At 45.6% G+C, this 16,218-nt stretch overlaps 1 protein-coding gene across 3 annotated transcripts in view; it reads right to left on the minus strand.

Moving 5' to 3' along the window:
* Isha (Insulator su(Hw) mRNA adaptor) overlaps window positions 1–16,218 on the minus strand; it is an 88,428-nt gene continuing 72,210 nt past the window's right edge. For all 3 annotated transcript variants that reach the window (XM_084593104.1, XM_084593120.1, XM_084593113.1), the window contains one exon: window positions 1–3,218. In XM_084593104.1, coding sequence (XP_084449230.1) covers window positions 262–3,218 — 2,957 coding nt within the window. In that variant the 3' untranslated portion in view covers window positions 1–261. The remainder of the gene's footprint in view (window positions 3,219–16,218) is intronic.

Genomic DNA, 16,218 nt, shown 5'->3' on the forward strand with positions numbered 1-16,218 from the left:
TTTCGTGTAACAGAAACAGGCAGAGCACTATTTTCGTTTTATTTGGTTTTGCGACCCGCAGGGTCAGTGGGCGACTTGCTGCACTAGGGCAGTCCAAAAAGAAGCCCATCTCTGTGTTTTTTTTTTTTTTTGTCTGTTTCTCAGGCCCGGGCAAAGCCCTGCTCCGTCCCGAAATGCCGAGCTCTCTCGTCTGTTATTTACACAAAGCTCCTCACGCACACACATTCGCGCACTCAAAAAGATGAGTCTTCGTCAGATACGTCACGCCTTTCCTTGGTCCACTGCTTCCTTGGATGGTTCCGACTCGGCGGGGGCCTTGCATTCCGCTTCTTTCGGCAAAGGCACTTCCTCAGTGCTCCCGTTTGGCCTGCTGCTGACGACGATGGTCACCTCACCGTTGCTGCTAGCTTCAGCTGCAGGCGGTGCAGCCGCAGTTCGCTCCGGAGAGCTGTGGCCGCGGCCAGTACTTCGGTCACGGTCTCTACTCCTGCGGTGGTCCCCTCTGCTACTGCGCTCGCTGTGCTCTTTGTCCTTGTCGCCCCGATCACGGTCTCTGTCCCCACGATCACGGTCCCGGTCGCTCCGGTCACGCTCTTTGTCCCGGTCCTTATCTCGGTCTCTCTCTCGATCCCTGTCCTTATCTCTGTCTCTTTCCTTATCCCTGTCCCGGTCCTTGTCTCGGTCCTTATCCCGATCGCGGTCACGGTCCCGATCTTTGTCGCTACGGTCGCGGTCCCGCTCGCTACGGTCACTCCGATCCCGGTCCCGGTCGGTCCGGTCACGGTCACTCCTGTCGCGATCACGGTCCCTGTCACGGTCGCTCCGATCGCGGTCCCGGTCTCTATCCCTGTCACGGTCCCGGTCACTGCGGTCTTTGCTCCGGTCCCGGTCCCTGCGGTCACGGTCGCTTCGATCCCGATCGCCACGGTCTCGGTCGCTGCGCTCTGACCGCGATCGAGACTCGCGGTCCTCGTCCTCCCGCGACCAGCGGCTTCGACGCTCACGGCCGCTTCCTCGCCGCCGCTCGGATGTGGCTTCGCCAAAGGCATTGGTGAAAACACGCCTGTCGGTTCCGCCGAACCCGCTCTCGTCGCCGTCCCTCCCAGAGCTCCAGGCATTGTCGAGGCCGCGCTCAGAGTGAGATGGCTCGTTAAACCTCGACCTCGGGGGACCGAAGAAGCCGAAGCCCGGCTGCTTCCACGACTCCTCGCCGTTGGCCTGCCGCTCCTCAGCAGCTGGTCCGTTCGGACCCCCCACTGGCTTCCACTCCTTTGACGCTTCTCCGTTCTCATCTCTCTTCTTGTCACCGAAATCGGAGGGCTGGTCTTCTTCATCCTTGTCCCTGTGGCCGTCGCCTAGTCCCTCAGGGCCTTTGCCTTCATCCTGCAGAGGTTTTAGGTCTGCCACACAGGCCGCCATCATTGGCGGAATGTTAGGGGCCAGCATTCGGGGCCCAGGTGGCAACATTCGCGGTTCTGGCGGACCAAGCTTTCTCAAGTCTGCTGGGGGACCGCCTAATCTAAAGTCAGGTGGCCTGAGCATCCTATGGTCTGGAGGTCCTGGCAGCATTCGGTGGTCTGGCGGCCCGCCAATCATTCGATGATCTGGAGGGCCCAACATTCTATGATCTGGAGGACCTCCCATCATCCTATGGTCTGGTGGACCAACCATCATCATGTGATCAGGAGGACCTCCCATCAATCTGTGGTCAGGAGGGCCACCCATCATTCTGGGGTCTGGAGGCCCACCCATCATTCTATGGTCTGGAGGCCCACCCATCATTCGGTGGTCTGGAGGCCCACCCATCATGCGATGCTCCATGGGCCCTCCCATCATTCGGTGTTCCATCGGTCCTCCAATCATTCGATGGTCGGGAAGTCCTCCCATCATTCTAGGCTCTGGCATAGGACCACCCATCATTCTGTGATCTCGTGGACCACCCATCATTCGATGCTCTGGAGGGCCGCCAAGCATACGGAGTTCCTCTGGGCCACCCATCATCCTTGGCTCAGGCGGTCCACCCATCATTCTTGGTTCCATAGGGCCACCAATCATTCGCGGTTCTAAAGGACCGCCCATCATCCTCGGTTCAGGCCCCCTGTGCATTCGAGGTTCCATATGACCACCCATCATTCTTACTTCTGGAGGTCCATCGAGCATACGCTGTTCTAAAGGACCACCCATCATTCTCTGTTCCCCAGGCCCTACCACAATGGCCTCGTCATGATGGCTAGGCTGCCGAAAATCCCCTGATGGCGGGGCTATCATTCTTGGATCTGGACCCATTAGCCTAGGTGCCGAAAATTCCATGCCAGGCCTGCCATCAGGAGGGTTCTCGAAGGGAAACATGGGTGGACCTCTGAAACGTACTGGTGCCCCTGCAAATCCTCTAGGAGGAATGGGTGGCGATGGCATTCCTGGTAGTCCAACAGGCACAGGAATTGAAGCAGTAGAGTTGATTGGAGACATTTCAAAGGTGTGTGCTTCCTGTCCAGGTTCGGCAGCCTGCTGCCCTGTACTAGGTTCATCGACCTGCATTTTGTCAGGCTCACTTTTCTCAGGCTGCGCAGCCTTGGCATCTGCACTAGGTGCTTCATGACTAGATCCAGCCACAGGAGACTTTGTTTCCCTTGCTGCTTCAGCATCAGTCTTTTCTTTTCCCACTAGACCCTGGTTCACGAACTGGCTTGGCACACCAGGTGGTGCAGACAAAGGTGCAAACCCACCAGAAGACGGCACAACACCAAACTCATTCACAGATGGCTTAGCACTTTCAGGAGGCTCCTTATGCCCGCTCACTGCCGTTTCCCCTGGAGCAGAAGGCATTAAGCCAAGGCGACTTGCTTCACTTGTACCGTCTTCATCGGTGGGAGTAGCATCGCCGTCGATGGCCATCGGTACATCTGCAGTTGAACTATCTACAACAGATGCAGTCACTGCAGTGGGCGTCTGGGTGACAGCTGCAGTGGGGTTTGCTGAGGTGACGGTGGGAACCACTGCTGCTTGGGAGGTGACTGGGAGGCTCATAGGAGGATGAAGTGGCAGACCCAGTGCTGCCCCTGGCAGGCCCAAGTGAGGGGGTAGCAGTCCCAAAGCACCTGGCCCCAGGAGAGTTTGAGAGCTGTTCGATGGCACCACGAGCATGTGGTTGGGTGGAGGGGGCACACCCATCGGCAGTTGGATTTGAGACATCACGAGGCCCTGGGAGGACAGCATACCTGCAGTGGGCATATATGTAAACAAAGTAAGTCCTCCGACAAAAAACACCTCGCGGACGCCACAAACGGCGTTATGCAACACGCTAAGGCTGTTCAGAGAAAACTGCCAAGCCACATTAACAATGACATGTTCCACCACAGCTTCCTTCCTGAGCAACACCTGGATGTTTTCAGCTGCAGTACCCTGCAAGAAGCTAATGTGGATTTTTCATCCTGTGGCACCATTTAGACTAAAATATTCCTGACCATCCCTTTGCGATCAATGAATTCGAAGCCACATTTTCCCCTTTTAAAATAATCCTGGATAGTAGTGCAAATGGGTAATATAAGAACTACTCTACTTTTTTTCACCACATGGCGAGATTTAGAACCCCTCCGGAGTCTGGTGATGAGCGCTCATTTACATCACGTCCTTGACATCGCATTTTCTTTATTCACAGATAACTGCTGCGCCCAAAGGCAGTATTGCAGAGGGGACATACAACGAAATCAAGCATTATGAGTGCTATAGTCAGGTGATGAGGCATTCAAGCAGCATACGGTACAGCCATAAATTATCGCAAAAGCAAGTACACACATGCTTACAATAAATGATACAAATTAGGATTAAGTGATGCTATGAATGAAAGATGAAACGCTTCCACTGATGTCCAGTCAACAAAATTTTTGGGGAGTTTGTTCCGAACAGAATGACATACGGAAAGAAAGAGTTCTGATAAGCGTTAGTTTGGCATTTGATTTCTTGCACCTAAAGGCATGATCACCATGTGCAGATACAATATTTGGCAGCTGAACATACAGTTTTATCAATCCCGGTTTGCTGTGATACGTTTCTAGTTTACTGTGCATGTGCCTATTACTGATAAGTTCCCAGCCAAATAATTCCTTTATTGCTGAAATGCCATGTCAAAGTAGGAACCATTCGCGACAAACAGGCTGCACGGTTCTGTACCCGTTCTAAACCCTCCGATAATGTAATCACACATGCATCCCACACCATGCTAGCATACTCAAGAATAGGCCTAAAGTGTGTGAGGTACAACAAGTCTTTTATATTTGTTGGGACTTTACGGAAATCACACCGGAAGAAATTCGATGCTTTGTAGTATCACATAGTCAAATTCTGAAATTGTTTCCAAAGGAGTAGAATTTAAACAGTACAGAATTACATTTTCATGTAAAACAAGCAATTTACATTTATTTGAATTCAGACATTTTGCTGCAGGGTATGAACATCATGTTCGGTGACTACTGGGCTGTGCACAACACAGTCTATGCACAAGCGGATTTTGAAGGAAATGTTCTCAAAAACATCATCAATAGTTAAATCTCATTACAAGAGACACTTTTACAAGAGACACTCGGTTATAAGAGACATCTGAAAATGATTTGGTTGATTTTTCTATGTCTGCCATGCTAACAACACTGCATATAAGAGACATGGTTACAAGAGACACTCGGTTACTAAGGACAACTTTTTCGGGTCCTTAGAGCAAATTCTCCACTATTTAGAAGAGACACAACCCAGGTGTGCACATGCAATGCAGCTGAAGCGTACCAACTCGTACATGATGCATTTCAAATTCCCTTAGCTAAATTCTGTTTCATATCAGCATCCTTCTTGTTGAAATATGTCAAAAACTAAGGAGTGCTTCCCATTGATTGGAAAGTCAAAACGGCCTCGTTGTTTCAGCCACTGGCATCACATTACCGTCACCTACGAAGCAAGTCAAAATGCATGAATGACATCTAGCATTTTTAACTCCTCTTTGTTAAAATTTGATCACAAGATGAAAGCTCAGAATCCTAATGTTTTTCTCTTTGTGGACAATGCTTCTAGCAGCACCAAAGTTCTCGTACTAAAAGCCACCAAAGTTATTTTTCCCCTCCAAACTCCACACGCTACTTTCACCTAATATACAAAGCCATTATGCACTCTGTTGCTGTACAAAACAAGGTTGGTAGAACACCTGCTGCTCGACAGGTAGCAAGACTGTACAGTAGTAATTGATGCAAAGTTTGCTGTTCCAGTGATTTCAGGTGTCTAGAATGGCCTGAGAAGTGAAGCTGCGAAAAACTTTCAGACAAGTAATGCGGTGACATGATGTAAGAGGGCCCATATACGGATACTGTGGAAAGCTTCCTTGAAAATTAAGCTTAGGCGAGCATCGAAGAGACTGATGAAGTACCAGAATCTTACGAAGAATTCATATCTGCAGATGTGATCTTGTGTGCTCCTAAAGAGCTTACAGATTGGAATTCTCAATGGCACAAGTGCCACAGAGGATGACAACGGGGAAATTTCAGAGGAAACGTGTCAGCATCTGAGGGTGACGAGCATGTAAGAGTGCTTCAAAGGTATTAGAGCAACAGAAAGGCTTGCAAAGTGAAGTGCTTTACCTCCAGAATTTGGGAAGGATTATACTCTGCGCTCACAAAAATACATACTAGTATGAATAACTTCTTTAAGCTTTCCTGAACAATTCTCTTCTAATGCGTGTGAATGCATTTATATGCTCATGTGCAGTACACTGATTAACACACAGTGCTTTAAGAATTTTTGGTTACAAGAGAGATTTTCGGGTCCCTTGAGTGTCTCTTGTAACAAGGTTTTACTAAATTAAAAACAACAAAGGCCCCAAAACTGACCCCTGAGGTACACCTGAAGTAATATCTGCACAGTGAGATGTAACACCAATAATTACAACGTATTGTGATCTACCGGAAAGGTAGTCGGCGAATCCATGTAATAATTACAGTGCGTTGGATCCCGAGAGAAGCAAGTTTATGCAATAAAAGGGCATGTGGTACGCAGTTGAACGCTTTTTTAAAACACAAAAACATACAGTCAACTTGACTTCCTCAGCCATAACACAAAACATCATGACTGAATTCAAACAACTGTGTAGAATCCGAAAGCCCAGATCTGAAAGCATGCTGTACATTTGCAAGGAGGCTGCTATATTCCAAGTGTTTATAGCACCACTGTAAATAATATGTTTCAGAATCTTGCATTTTATGCCCGTGATGGATATCGGTTGGTAGCTTGAAACCTCAGTTTTGGAGCCACTTTTATGGATTGGGACTATGTTACCTAGTCTCCATTCTGTGGGAAGACCACCAGGGTCTAACAGCTTTTTATACAGAGCAACCAAATAATGTGCTCCCCCTCAGCACACGCGTTCAGTACATAAGATGGAACTCGATCAGGACCAATAATGATTTGAACATTCAGCGATTGCAGTTGATTCAAAATTCCATTATATGTAACTGTAATAGGTGACACAGGTACAGAAATAGCTTTAGTGGTTTTAGAAAGTTCTTGCGTGAAAGGGAGCGCTAAAAACAGACCGAATATAGATAAAAACAACAAGCTTCAGGGTTCGTACAGATTCAATAGGGGCAAATTTAAGGATATTTAAAGAATTTCAAGGCCCAGTTAGAGTATTTTCAAGGACTCGACACAATGCTACACGCAGCAGTTTTCAATATCGGGCACCAATTTTACGTAAGCACATTTTTTCTCGCCGCAAGAAAATGCTTTGGCCACGTCACTGCCAGAGAACATATACTGGAATAGCTGGACTGCTTCCTATGATGACCGATAAGAGAAATGCGATGTGACAACCTTCAAAGTCCACAGAATCTCTGCGTTCGTCACCAGCTCGTGTGCCTTGCAAGCATCGTCTAGCTTTCCTGATTGCGAAGGAGGCAGGGCGGCTGACCTTTGGCTCATACTTGGAACTAAATACTTTCGCATCGAGCTGTTGGCTGCAATCTTCATGACGCCAACATGCTTAGCACTCTTCATATGGCTCCTTAACGCCGACTCGCCCATGGTGGTGATATCGAAGGGTTTTTCAAGGTCTGCATCTTGCGCGGTGCCCACTCGTCTTACCTGGTGCAAACCAGTCTTTGTAAGCGTCGTGAAGCCACACGCCTTGAAGTTTGCTTTTCCCAGGCAATTGCTTTGTAGTCAGATGCTTCAGCCGCAACAAGTCGGGTGCAGAACCAACGGCAATATGGAATGCCGCCAACCACCATAACAAAGCGGTAAAATCGGATTGGATTGAACCGGCTCAAGTTGGCTTCAGAGCCAAAAGGCTCCAATGTGGCTAATCGTTGCACAACATTGGCTATATCAGCACAAACTGATTTATTACGCTTGAAACGCAGATACGGAAACACGATATTGAAAATACAACTATTTTAACCGCATTTTTCCTGATTAAGAGCTATTTGCATGCACTACGCTAGGAATTCAAGATTTTCAAGGAGCAGCAAAAATTCCACGATGTTCAAGGGCCTTGAAAACGAAAATTTCAAATTCAAGGGTTTTCAAGGTTTTCAAGGACATAAGAATCCTAACTTTGCGTGCAACGCACGAAGGTAGCCTAGCTAACCCTAAACACAGAAGCAGTGCCTAGAGAAAATATGAAATGCAACCAGCCTTAGTTACTTTGACTTCGATCCCCTGCTTAGCTGCTGAGGTTGATGGCATCAGCGTAAATGTTGATGATTGATGCTGGCGATCACGTTGCAGCAGCCGACTCTGTGGCGTCGGTTTTAGAAAAGTCATTCTTGCACGGACAGAAGAAACTTTTTTGGAAAATATAAGACAGCAGTGGTGCAATAGGAGTGTTAGCGAAAAACTCTGGAGTCTCTCGGGCAAACTGGGAGTGTAGCAGGTAGGAAAATGGGTTTCTACCGACTCCCCTAGATAAGGGAGCTAGCCATGTGGCTCCCCACTATGCCGAACGTAATGCTAGTGTTTATAGTTTTTATCAAAATTATTATACAATAGAACTCCATTGTTACTCCCAGAAAACGCATTCTTGTTATCACCCGGTATTGCCGCAGCTACCATTGAATACCACGCAGTCAAGACACTCTCCTACATTTAGAACAATGTTAAGACTTATGCTTCTACCTTACTTAGTATTGAAGTTGCACCTAGTTTTGGAAACTTACAATTGTATATTGAAGCCAGAAATAAGCATTTCAGTCATCAAAGTGGTAATTTTGTGCGTCGATCTGCACAAACCTTTTCTCAAAGCTGTTCAGAAGCAGTGTGGTCATCATTCAGTTTTCACGGCATTTGTTGCGAGTCTGATGTACCCATTCTCCCAACTGCGCCAACAAAATGCAGTGAAGTCATATTACCGAGGATCTAATATGTTATACTAGAGGCTCCGTTATACTCTGACATTACTGCCTTGTGGGCGTAAGGCAAGAGATGCCAGGTTGGCGACACCGCGCTCTGCAGGGATCACGGCATTTATCAGACATGCCGCCTCTCACGAGATTTACGAAGCAGTGTTTAAGTACCACCTGCGTGCTGCCGCCCGTATTCGCAAACGCCCCTTGACTTGATGCTCCATCTATACTCTGTGGAGAGTAGAAAACAGTTGCTCCTACACTCCAGGGTTGAATACTATTCGTGAACGCGCCTGAGCGTTTCCTCCGACAAAGTCTCTTCAAGATCCTCCTCCATTCGAAGCGACGCAAATGGCATATGAGGGCGAGATTATGGCCAAAATTTCACCCGAAAACTGCACACCTGTGCACGTAACCCACTCACTTCTAAGCAACATTCACAAGAAACATCGATGTTCACAACCTAGTAACGCATCTTCTGTAAGCAACGTGAGCAGGGTGACGGAAAAATGTTCGCAAAAGCTTTTACGCCTGGCAAAAATCGCAACTAGTGACAAATTCATGCAGAACACGACGACGCAGGAGTTGAAAAACAGTGTGAATACTTTCGTTTATTCAAAGCTGTATGCTATGATCTGTGCTCAGATGAACATCGCAATACACAAATTAGTATTTGTGAACTTATTTAGCAGCAGTTTCAAACTCCATGACGCTTTACCATACTTCATTAACGCATTTGAGACCGAACCGGGATACTAAAAATGATTATGAGCCAGACAAGCGACAGGAGGCGTCGCCATATCCTAAATGAGCCCCACTGAAGAGTGTGGCGCAGTATAGCCCTGTGTGCATTGATTTTCGTACATTCAACAGGGTTTAAAAGTTCACATCTTTTTGACTCAAAGCAAGAGGTTGCTCAGCCTGGTGTTGCACAAACATACAGGCAATATGTTGAAAAGACAAGCGCGAGAAATAATTTTTTTTTTTTTGCCACAAGATGTGGCAGCCGTGTTTGAACTGATTGAGACTTCCGTAATGGCTAGAAACATCTTACACTAAACAAACCGATGTAGACTCGTGATGCCTGCAAAGCCTGCCGAGCTCTGCCGCCGATTCCAGGTCCACGCAACAGCGCACCGATAGTTACTGGGGTGGTTGCTTTCGGAGTTCTGTGCTGTCCGCTGTACTGTAGTTTCTAACGCAGCAACACAACGCCAGAGATCGTGCCGCAGATGCCGCGCCACCTCGGGACTCCAATGGTTCTGTATTGTTGACTGAGCGAGTAAACGCGCTGGCAGCATTGTCTGCGCACTCTTTCCCACACAAAAAAGGAAGTGCTTAGATTCGCACGCAAACTGTTTTTTTTTTCTTGCAAAATTAAGGGGGGGGGGGGGGGGGCGGCGGCTTAGAATTGCGAAAATGGTAGCAACTAGTAACTTCTTTCTGAAAGAATACTTTTCAATGAAACTTTGTACAGACGCTGCTAACACATGGATGCATTCTCAAAAACCAGTACAAATAAAATCAATGTAACATCCTTCACATTAACGATCACTGTTGTAATGCGTGCAATCAATCCAGATCCTTCCGAAATGTTCATTCTTATGACGTTTTTTAGCGCTTACATCAATAGAGTTCATTACATTATGTGTATGATCGTTCATTAACATATCGCGTATAGAGATACATGCATGAATGAGACAGCTTTCCTCAATTTCGGCATTTCAGATTCTTTATCACTCCCGATGCAATTAACAATTATCATTAATTTCTGAGAACACCTACACAAAAACCATCTGAACACTTAACCATAGTTTTTAGGTTAAAAGAAACATGTTCCCAGTCCAACCTCGGAGTCTTAGTAGTCGGGCCCTTGACTGCATATACGAAAGAGGCAGGATCGATACAGGTGATGGAAATTATTTAGAGTGCTGCGCTACAGCGTCCGTCTTAGCCAGAGTCTCTTAGGTGCATACTACAAACCAACCAAAATATATTCTATACCATAAAATCTTTACGAATCCCAGCTGCCTTCATTTGTCGCCTCCCACATGAAAGGAAGAAATCTGACTCAAGCCAAGAAAGTGATTGCACTAGAAAGACAGCCCTCAGACAGTGCGAATCACGCAATGAAAGCTCAAATTAGAAAGCAGCCAACGGTTTTCGGACAAAGTGCTTCTTGCGCTCACCTTCGTTGCAGGTCTGTTTAGATCTACTTTCATACAAGCTTTGCCTCTAAAATGTAGAAACTGCAACGAGGTGCCGAGGTCATTTGATTTTCAATATTTTCAATGTAAACATATTTCAGAACTACGAACTTCAGAATAGCGCATTTCAAAATAACGTACATAATTTATTTTTTCTTCATAATCAAGGAACATGAGTATTACAAATATGGCTAAAATTAACAGCATCACAACCTTTGCGTGACACAGGAACCGCAGTTTCCGTGTGGATGCCCCACGGGCTAACTGTCATCACCATATCTAGTGCCAACTCCTAACGCCACCACCACAAAGCTGTGATTTAATATGCGGTAGCCAGCAAGCCTAGCCACTTGCCTTTGACCTCTTTTTATGTGTTGTTTGCCGGTCGGTCTTTCGTGGTTTGTGCTGGCAGGTATTTTTTGTTGAGGATGATCTTGGAAAGTTCGTGCAGGATCAAACGATGAATGCAACTGGCGATGGCGCCAAAAAGAAGCTAAAGCAGTTCTCACTGCCGAAAAAAGTGGCCATATTGCAAGGAATCAACACAGGGAAAAAGCAAACGGGCCACTTGGCATTGCCCCATTGACCGCCGATCAGTTTCAATGACAGAGACAAGACTGTCAAACTTCACTGAAGATGACGTCTTATCAACTCCGACGTTTTATTGCGCATAAACGAAGTGCACACTTTCATCGCTCGGTTTTGCACAAAGTCGAAGGTGTAAAGTCTTTAATCAGTCAGGTGTGCTGCACGCAGCAGAAGAAAACTGATTTCTCCAAATAAAGAAGCTCTGAAGTGAGTGCAACATTTTTATTTGAGGTTTTGCTTGCTGCACACGTGTTTACTGCCAAGGTACGTCATTTTCATACCTCGATTTGACCACTGGCTTACAATCACACGTTTTTCATTACGATACTTCGAAAATATATATACATATATTTTTGGCAGTCCCGCGCAATTCGTTATATCGAGATTTGACTGTATAATACCAAACTGCATCACATTTGCTCAAAAATAACTTAAAAAAAGAACAGTATTCCCAAAGAGCATGTCGGTCACGTTCGAGAAATGCGGGACACCGAATGCGATTACAGGTACAGAAAGAGTTTCCGCTCAATGATGTCTCCAGCAAAGGACATCTCGGCAGACAATACATGCATCAGATGACAACAATCGCGAAAACCCTGAATCGGAGAACACTACCTGGGCGCACATGCCGCGCTCCTGCATGTGGCGCTGACGCCGACAGGTGCTAGCGCAGCGCATGATGGACAGCAGCTCATGTGCTGCCATCCAGTGTTCGAGCTGGAAGAGGGCTACTAGTTTTAAAGGGGTAGAGACACCAAATTACAAGGTTGTGCAAAGCTTGTCACGCGCTTGCTTTGTGTTTGAAGACCATCACAGTCAAGTAGTAGACTCAAGGGAGACGTAGAAAATATTCTATTCCTTTTTTAAAGGTTGTGCAAAGCTTGTCACGCGCTTCCTTTGTGTTTGAAGACCATCACAGTCAAGTAGTAGACTCAAGGGAGACGTATAAAATATTCTATTCCTTTTTTAAAGGTTGTGCAAAGCTTGTCACGCGCTTCCTTTGTGTTTGAAGACCATCACAGTCAAGTAGTAGACTCAAGGGCGACGTAGAAAATATTTACTCCTTTTTTAAAGTTTGTCATCGCTTCACTTAGGACAGCTATCATAATAAAATAAGCTCGATAAAACGTGTGTATGGTGATTGTCCTCAATCGGTTTAATTTGCTCTCCACAAGTAGCACCAACGACTGTTCCGAGCCGCTTGCAGCATTGCTTGGCGCACCGGGGTCACGCCAGCGCTTTAGGGTGATTGTACGCGCATTCTGCGTTGTAAAAAATTGTCTATTTCAGTTCACTGTTGCCAAAACTATACATTATGAACATTTTCATTCGCTAAAATTAGTGAATCTTCTCTCAACAATCACCAGATTCGCACACATGAAGCGGTACTCAAAACGGCGCACGAAAGCAGTGCCTCGATCAGTGCGATTCAAAAGAGATTTTACAGGCGCTCCTTCCACAGTCAAAGCCTCCTCCACTTTTAATTTTTTTCCTAGCCGCTCACATATAGGGTTGGAATTTAATTTCAGCAAAGCGAGCAGTCGACATCGGCACCGTTACGAGCAACAAGTTGTCGGAGAGCGAGTTGGCGACAGCTGTTCGCAGGCGACAACGGCACGGTTCCGAAAAGTTCGTGTTCGCACGACGTGACAGGATCGCCAAAACGATGCTAACATGCAGTTTACCAACTGTTTCTGCAGTGTGACTCTGCCATGAGCGCATACGGTGAAGTCACACTGCAAAGAAAGCAGACGACTCGCCTACTCAATGACGTCATGAGTTTTTGGCCCACGTGACATTTCACTGTTATGCCGTATGTTTTTCTTGGCTTCAAGTAAGAACCTAGCAACTTCAAACCTAAACCGAAACTGCTGCATACTTATGCATAATTAATTATTGCATAATTATGCAATAGTATTTTGGGCTTCTAACACCGTACCCAATGCTTATAGAATCGCTACGCACTATTTACAACACAAAAGTACAGCACAAAAATTTGGTGTCCCTACCCCATTAAAATGTCCCGGCACTGTAATTCGTTACGATCACTCAGTTACCTCAGAGCAAGACATAACCCTTTTTCTAAATTTCTTTGCTGGAAAGATTTAGTACTGCCCTTTAGTAAATTTAATGTTATTAAGCTGGTACAAGACTCTTAGCGGCCGAAAATCGGTCTAAAAATCGGGCATTTTATTGCATAAGCAATACTAAGCCAAGTTTGAGCCCGTCGCGTAAACCCGGCCGGCAGCCACGTTTGACTTAGAGCGACCGTAGACCCTCTTCAAGCTGTCGAATAAACCCAGTCAGTAGCCACGCCGCACCGCACAATCAGAAGAAGAAAAAAGAACAGAAACAGAAGCTACGTCGATTTTGCTTACATAACCTACCTGGTTTAACTAAAGCCAAACTCCAGCAAATTGTTTTTTCATTTCTTCATTTTTGCGATCCTGAGAGGTTTCCGCAACATGTGCAAATTTTGAGCAAAAGATACCACCTATTTCGCACACTACAGCGTTCCAAAGCTGCGAATCTGAAGGTTAGGCCCTTTAAATTGAGGTCAAATCGCACTGCGTTTTGATCGGCAGTAGATCGAGAAATATGCGCTCCACCGCCATCATTTTGGTCTCGTTCGAAAAACCATGATTCAGGCTATTCCCATGTCACAATCGGCATCCGTGGGCGAACACTCGAAAAGGAAAACAAAGGGACAAATTTGCACGAAACAAGCAAGAGCTATCGGCCTCCAAAAGCATGTGACCCAAATGGCCACTTTTGGTTGGCTGCCGGCGTCAACTGCTTTCGGCTTGGGGCCATTTTGAAAAGGCGTAGTTAAGCCTAGCTGGTTTAGCGACGTTCTATCGTCACGACTGCGGCCTAAACCGGGGAAAATTAGGTTTGAGCATCATACTAGCCTAAAAACCGATGAAAGGTAGATATAAGAGGTGGGCTGGTGATGCAGCATCCTGCTATCAGCAATCAAGGACAAAGTGCACGACAGATAGGAGAACGAACGGCGAGCATCGTAATCATGACCATGCAGATGAAAAAGCGATAACTAAGCAGTTTTCATGAGCACGACAGATCGAGCACTCTGAAAAGTTAGTGGTGCGGCGGCAGCGGCGATTGCGAAACGGCGCCACGCGCGGCATGCCGAATCGCAAACTTTGTCGAAATAAATTTGCTTCTTGTTGAAGGGGAAATTATCTCGATGGCAAGCGGTGCATTCACACCAAAAACTAGAGATAACTCATTTTATCGAGTTGCTGTTAGCCTTAGTAATCCAAAAATATGCCAAAAACATTTTTCGCCGATTTCTCAAAACTGAATTCTGAACACCATCACCTTGCCCTGCCAGGGTGGTGCAGTGGTAAGACGCCCGACTACTGTGCCGGAGTACCTGGGTTCGAACCCAACCGCGGCGGCAGCATTTCGATGGAGGCGAAACGAAGAGGCGTCCATGTGCTGCGAGATGTCAGTGCACGTAGCTCTCCTTTATGGCTCCTCTTTCTCTTTCACTCCCACATCTCCCTTCCCTTAGGGCACGGTTCAGGTGTCCACAGAAACAAGTGTGACAGATACTGCGCCCTCTCCTTTTCAGTGAACCAATTACTACTATTACTACTACAGTCACCAGATCAATATTTCTGGTCCTGCTCTTGCTACAGTTATTTTCCTTTGCTACAACGCTAATGTCATGTATCTTTTGACACCAAGGTAAATGTAATAGCCATACAGGAAACTTTACTGAAAAGATTGTCTTGGCCCCAAAATCGACCTTTACTTTGAGTTTTTTTTTTTATGGTGTAACTTTGCCTTAAATTGACATAGAACATTAATTTTTGCTTTACTTTCCAACCATTTCTGATCATATTGATATGTCAGACCTTGCCATAATTTAAATCTACATGTTCTGAGCAGTTTTTCCTTGTTTTCTCGAAACAGCATTTTTGAGGGTGCTGCATTTTGGAGGAGCGATATCTTTCGAACTATTTGTGCAATTGCTTTCATTATTTCTTTGCTGTAAAGATGCTTTCTTGAAGAGTGCAAAAAGACTCAAATATATGCAATTATGACGAGGCAACGTTTACAAAACTATTTATAGTGGATGTCTACTCGAGCTTTTCTACAGAAAAGGTTGATGTACTCTAACCCAAGTTCAAATTAATCTAGAACCTTAATTCTCGGTTAGTTCCACTCTGTAATATTTCTAGATCGTTTAGTAAGACTTATTTGCATCATGCCCCAGTGTGTTTAGTAACTACCTCACCTGCAAATGAAGAACTTTATTAGGCAAAATTTTGAAAACTATGCATTCTACAAGAAAACCAATTATATATTTGAAATAAGCATGTCAAAATACATAAGTGGTGTAAGTTTAATCCAAGTTGGTCCATAAATAAGAATAAGTGTTCTAAGTGGGGTGTCCCCTTTAATTAAATCTGTCTTAGCAAAACTAATCATATATCATTAGTTCCAGAAACAATACCTTCAAAAAGAAAATGGAAACAAAAATTGTCTTGCCCTCGGAAATTTATTTAGGTATGGAACAAAAGAAACCTCATGAATATCTAAGCAGCCACACTAGGCTAAAGGTATATTCTGAAGAAAAAAAAACGGTCCAAGAAAGTTGAGAGAACACCACAACTCTTTTACTTGTCAATACATCTTCATGAAATTTTTAGGGTAGGCTCATACCTCGGATCTTTGAATGAGCATTAAGTTCCACAGAGCTGTACATGCTAGTTTTTGAGCTTATGAGTCACACGGGTCCTTTACACCAGGCCTGGAGAATTTGCAAAATGCAAAATGCATTATATAGTAATTTCTCAACAGGTAGTACCACAGGGCAGAACAAGACAATTTTTTCTAAATTTCCTTGAGAGTTCCACTGCAGCAGATGCTGGGATGCTGGAAGGGTCGATACAGTCACTGGCGACGCGCTTTGCCGTGAGGAAAACCTTCAGAGAATGCTTCCGTCACTGAACGCATGTCGCATCTTGAGGCATTGTGACCAAACAGACAGTGATTGACACATTGCATGGATGTTT

Source organism: Amblyomma maculatum, chromosome 1 (genome assembly GCF_055883805.1).
Source record: "Amblyomma maculatum isolate TAMU_Amacu chromosome 1, ASM5588380v1, whole genome shotgun sequence".
Taxonomy (NCBI): Eukaryota; Metazoa; Arthropoda; class Arachnida; order Ixodida; family Ixodidae; genus Amblyomma; species Amblyomma maculatum.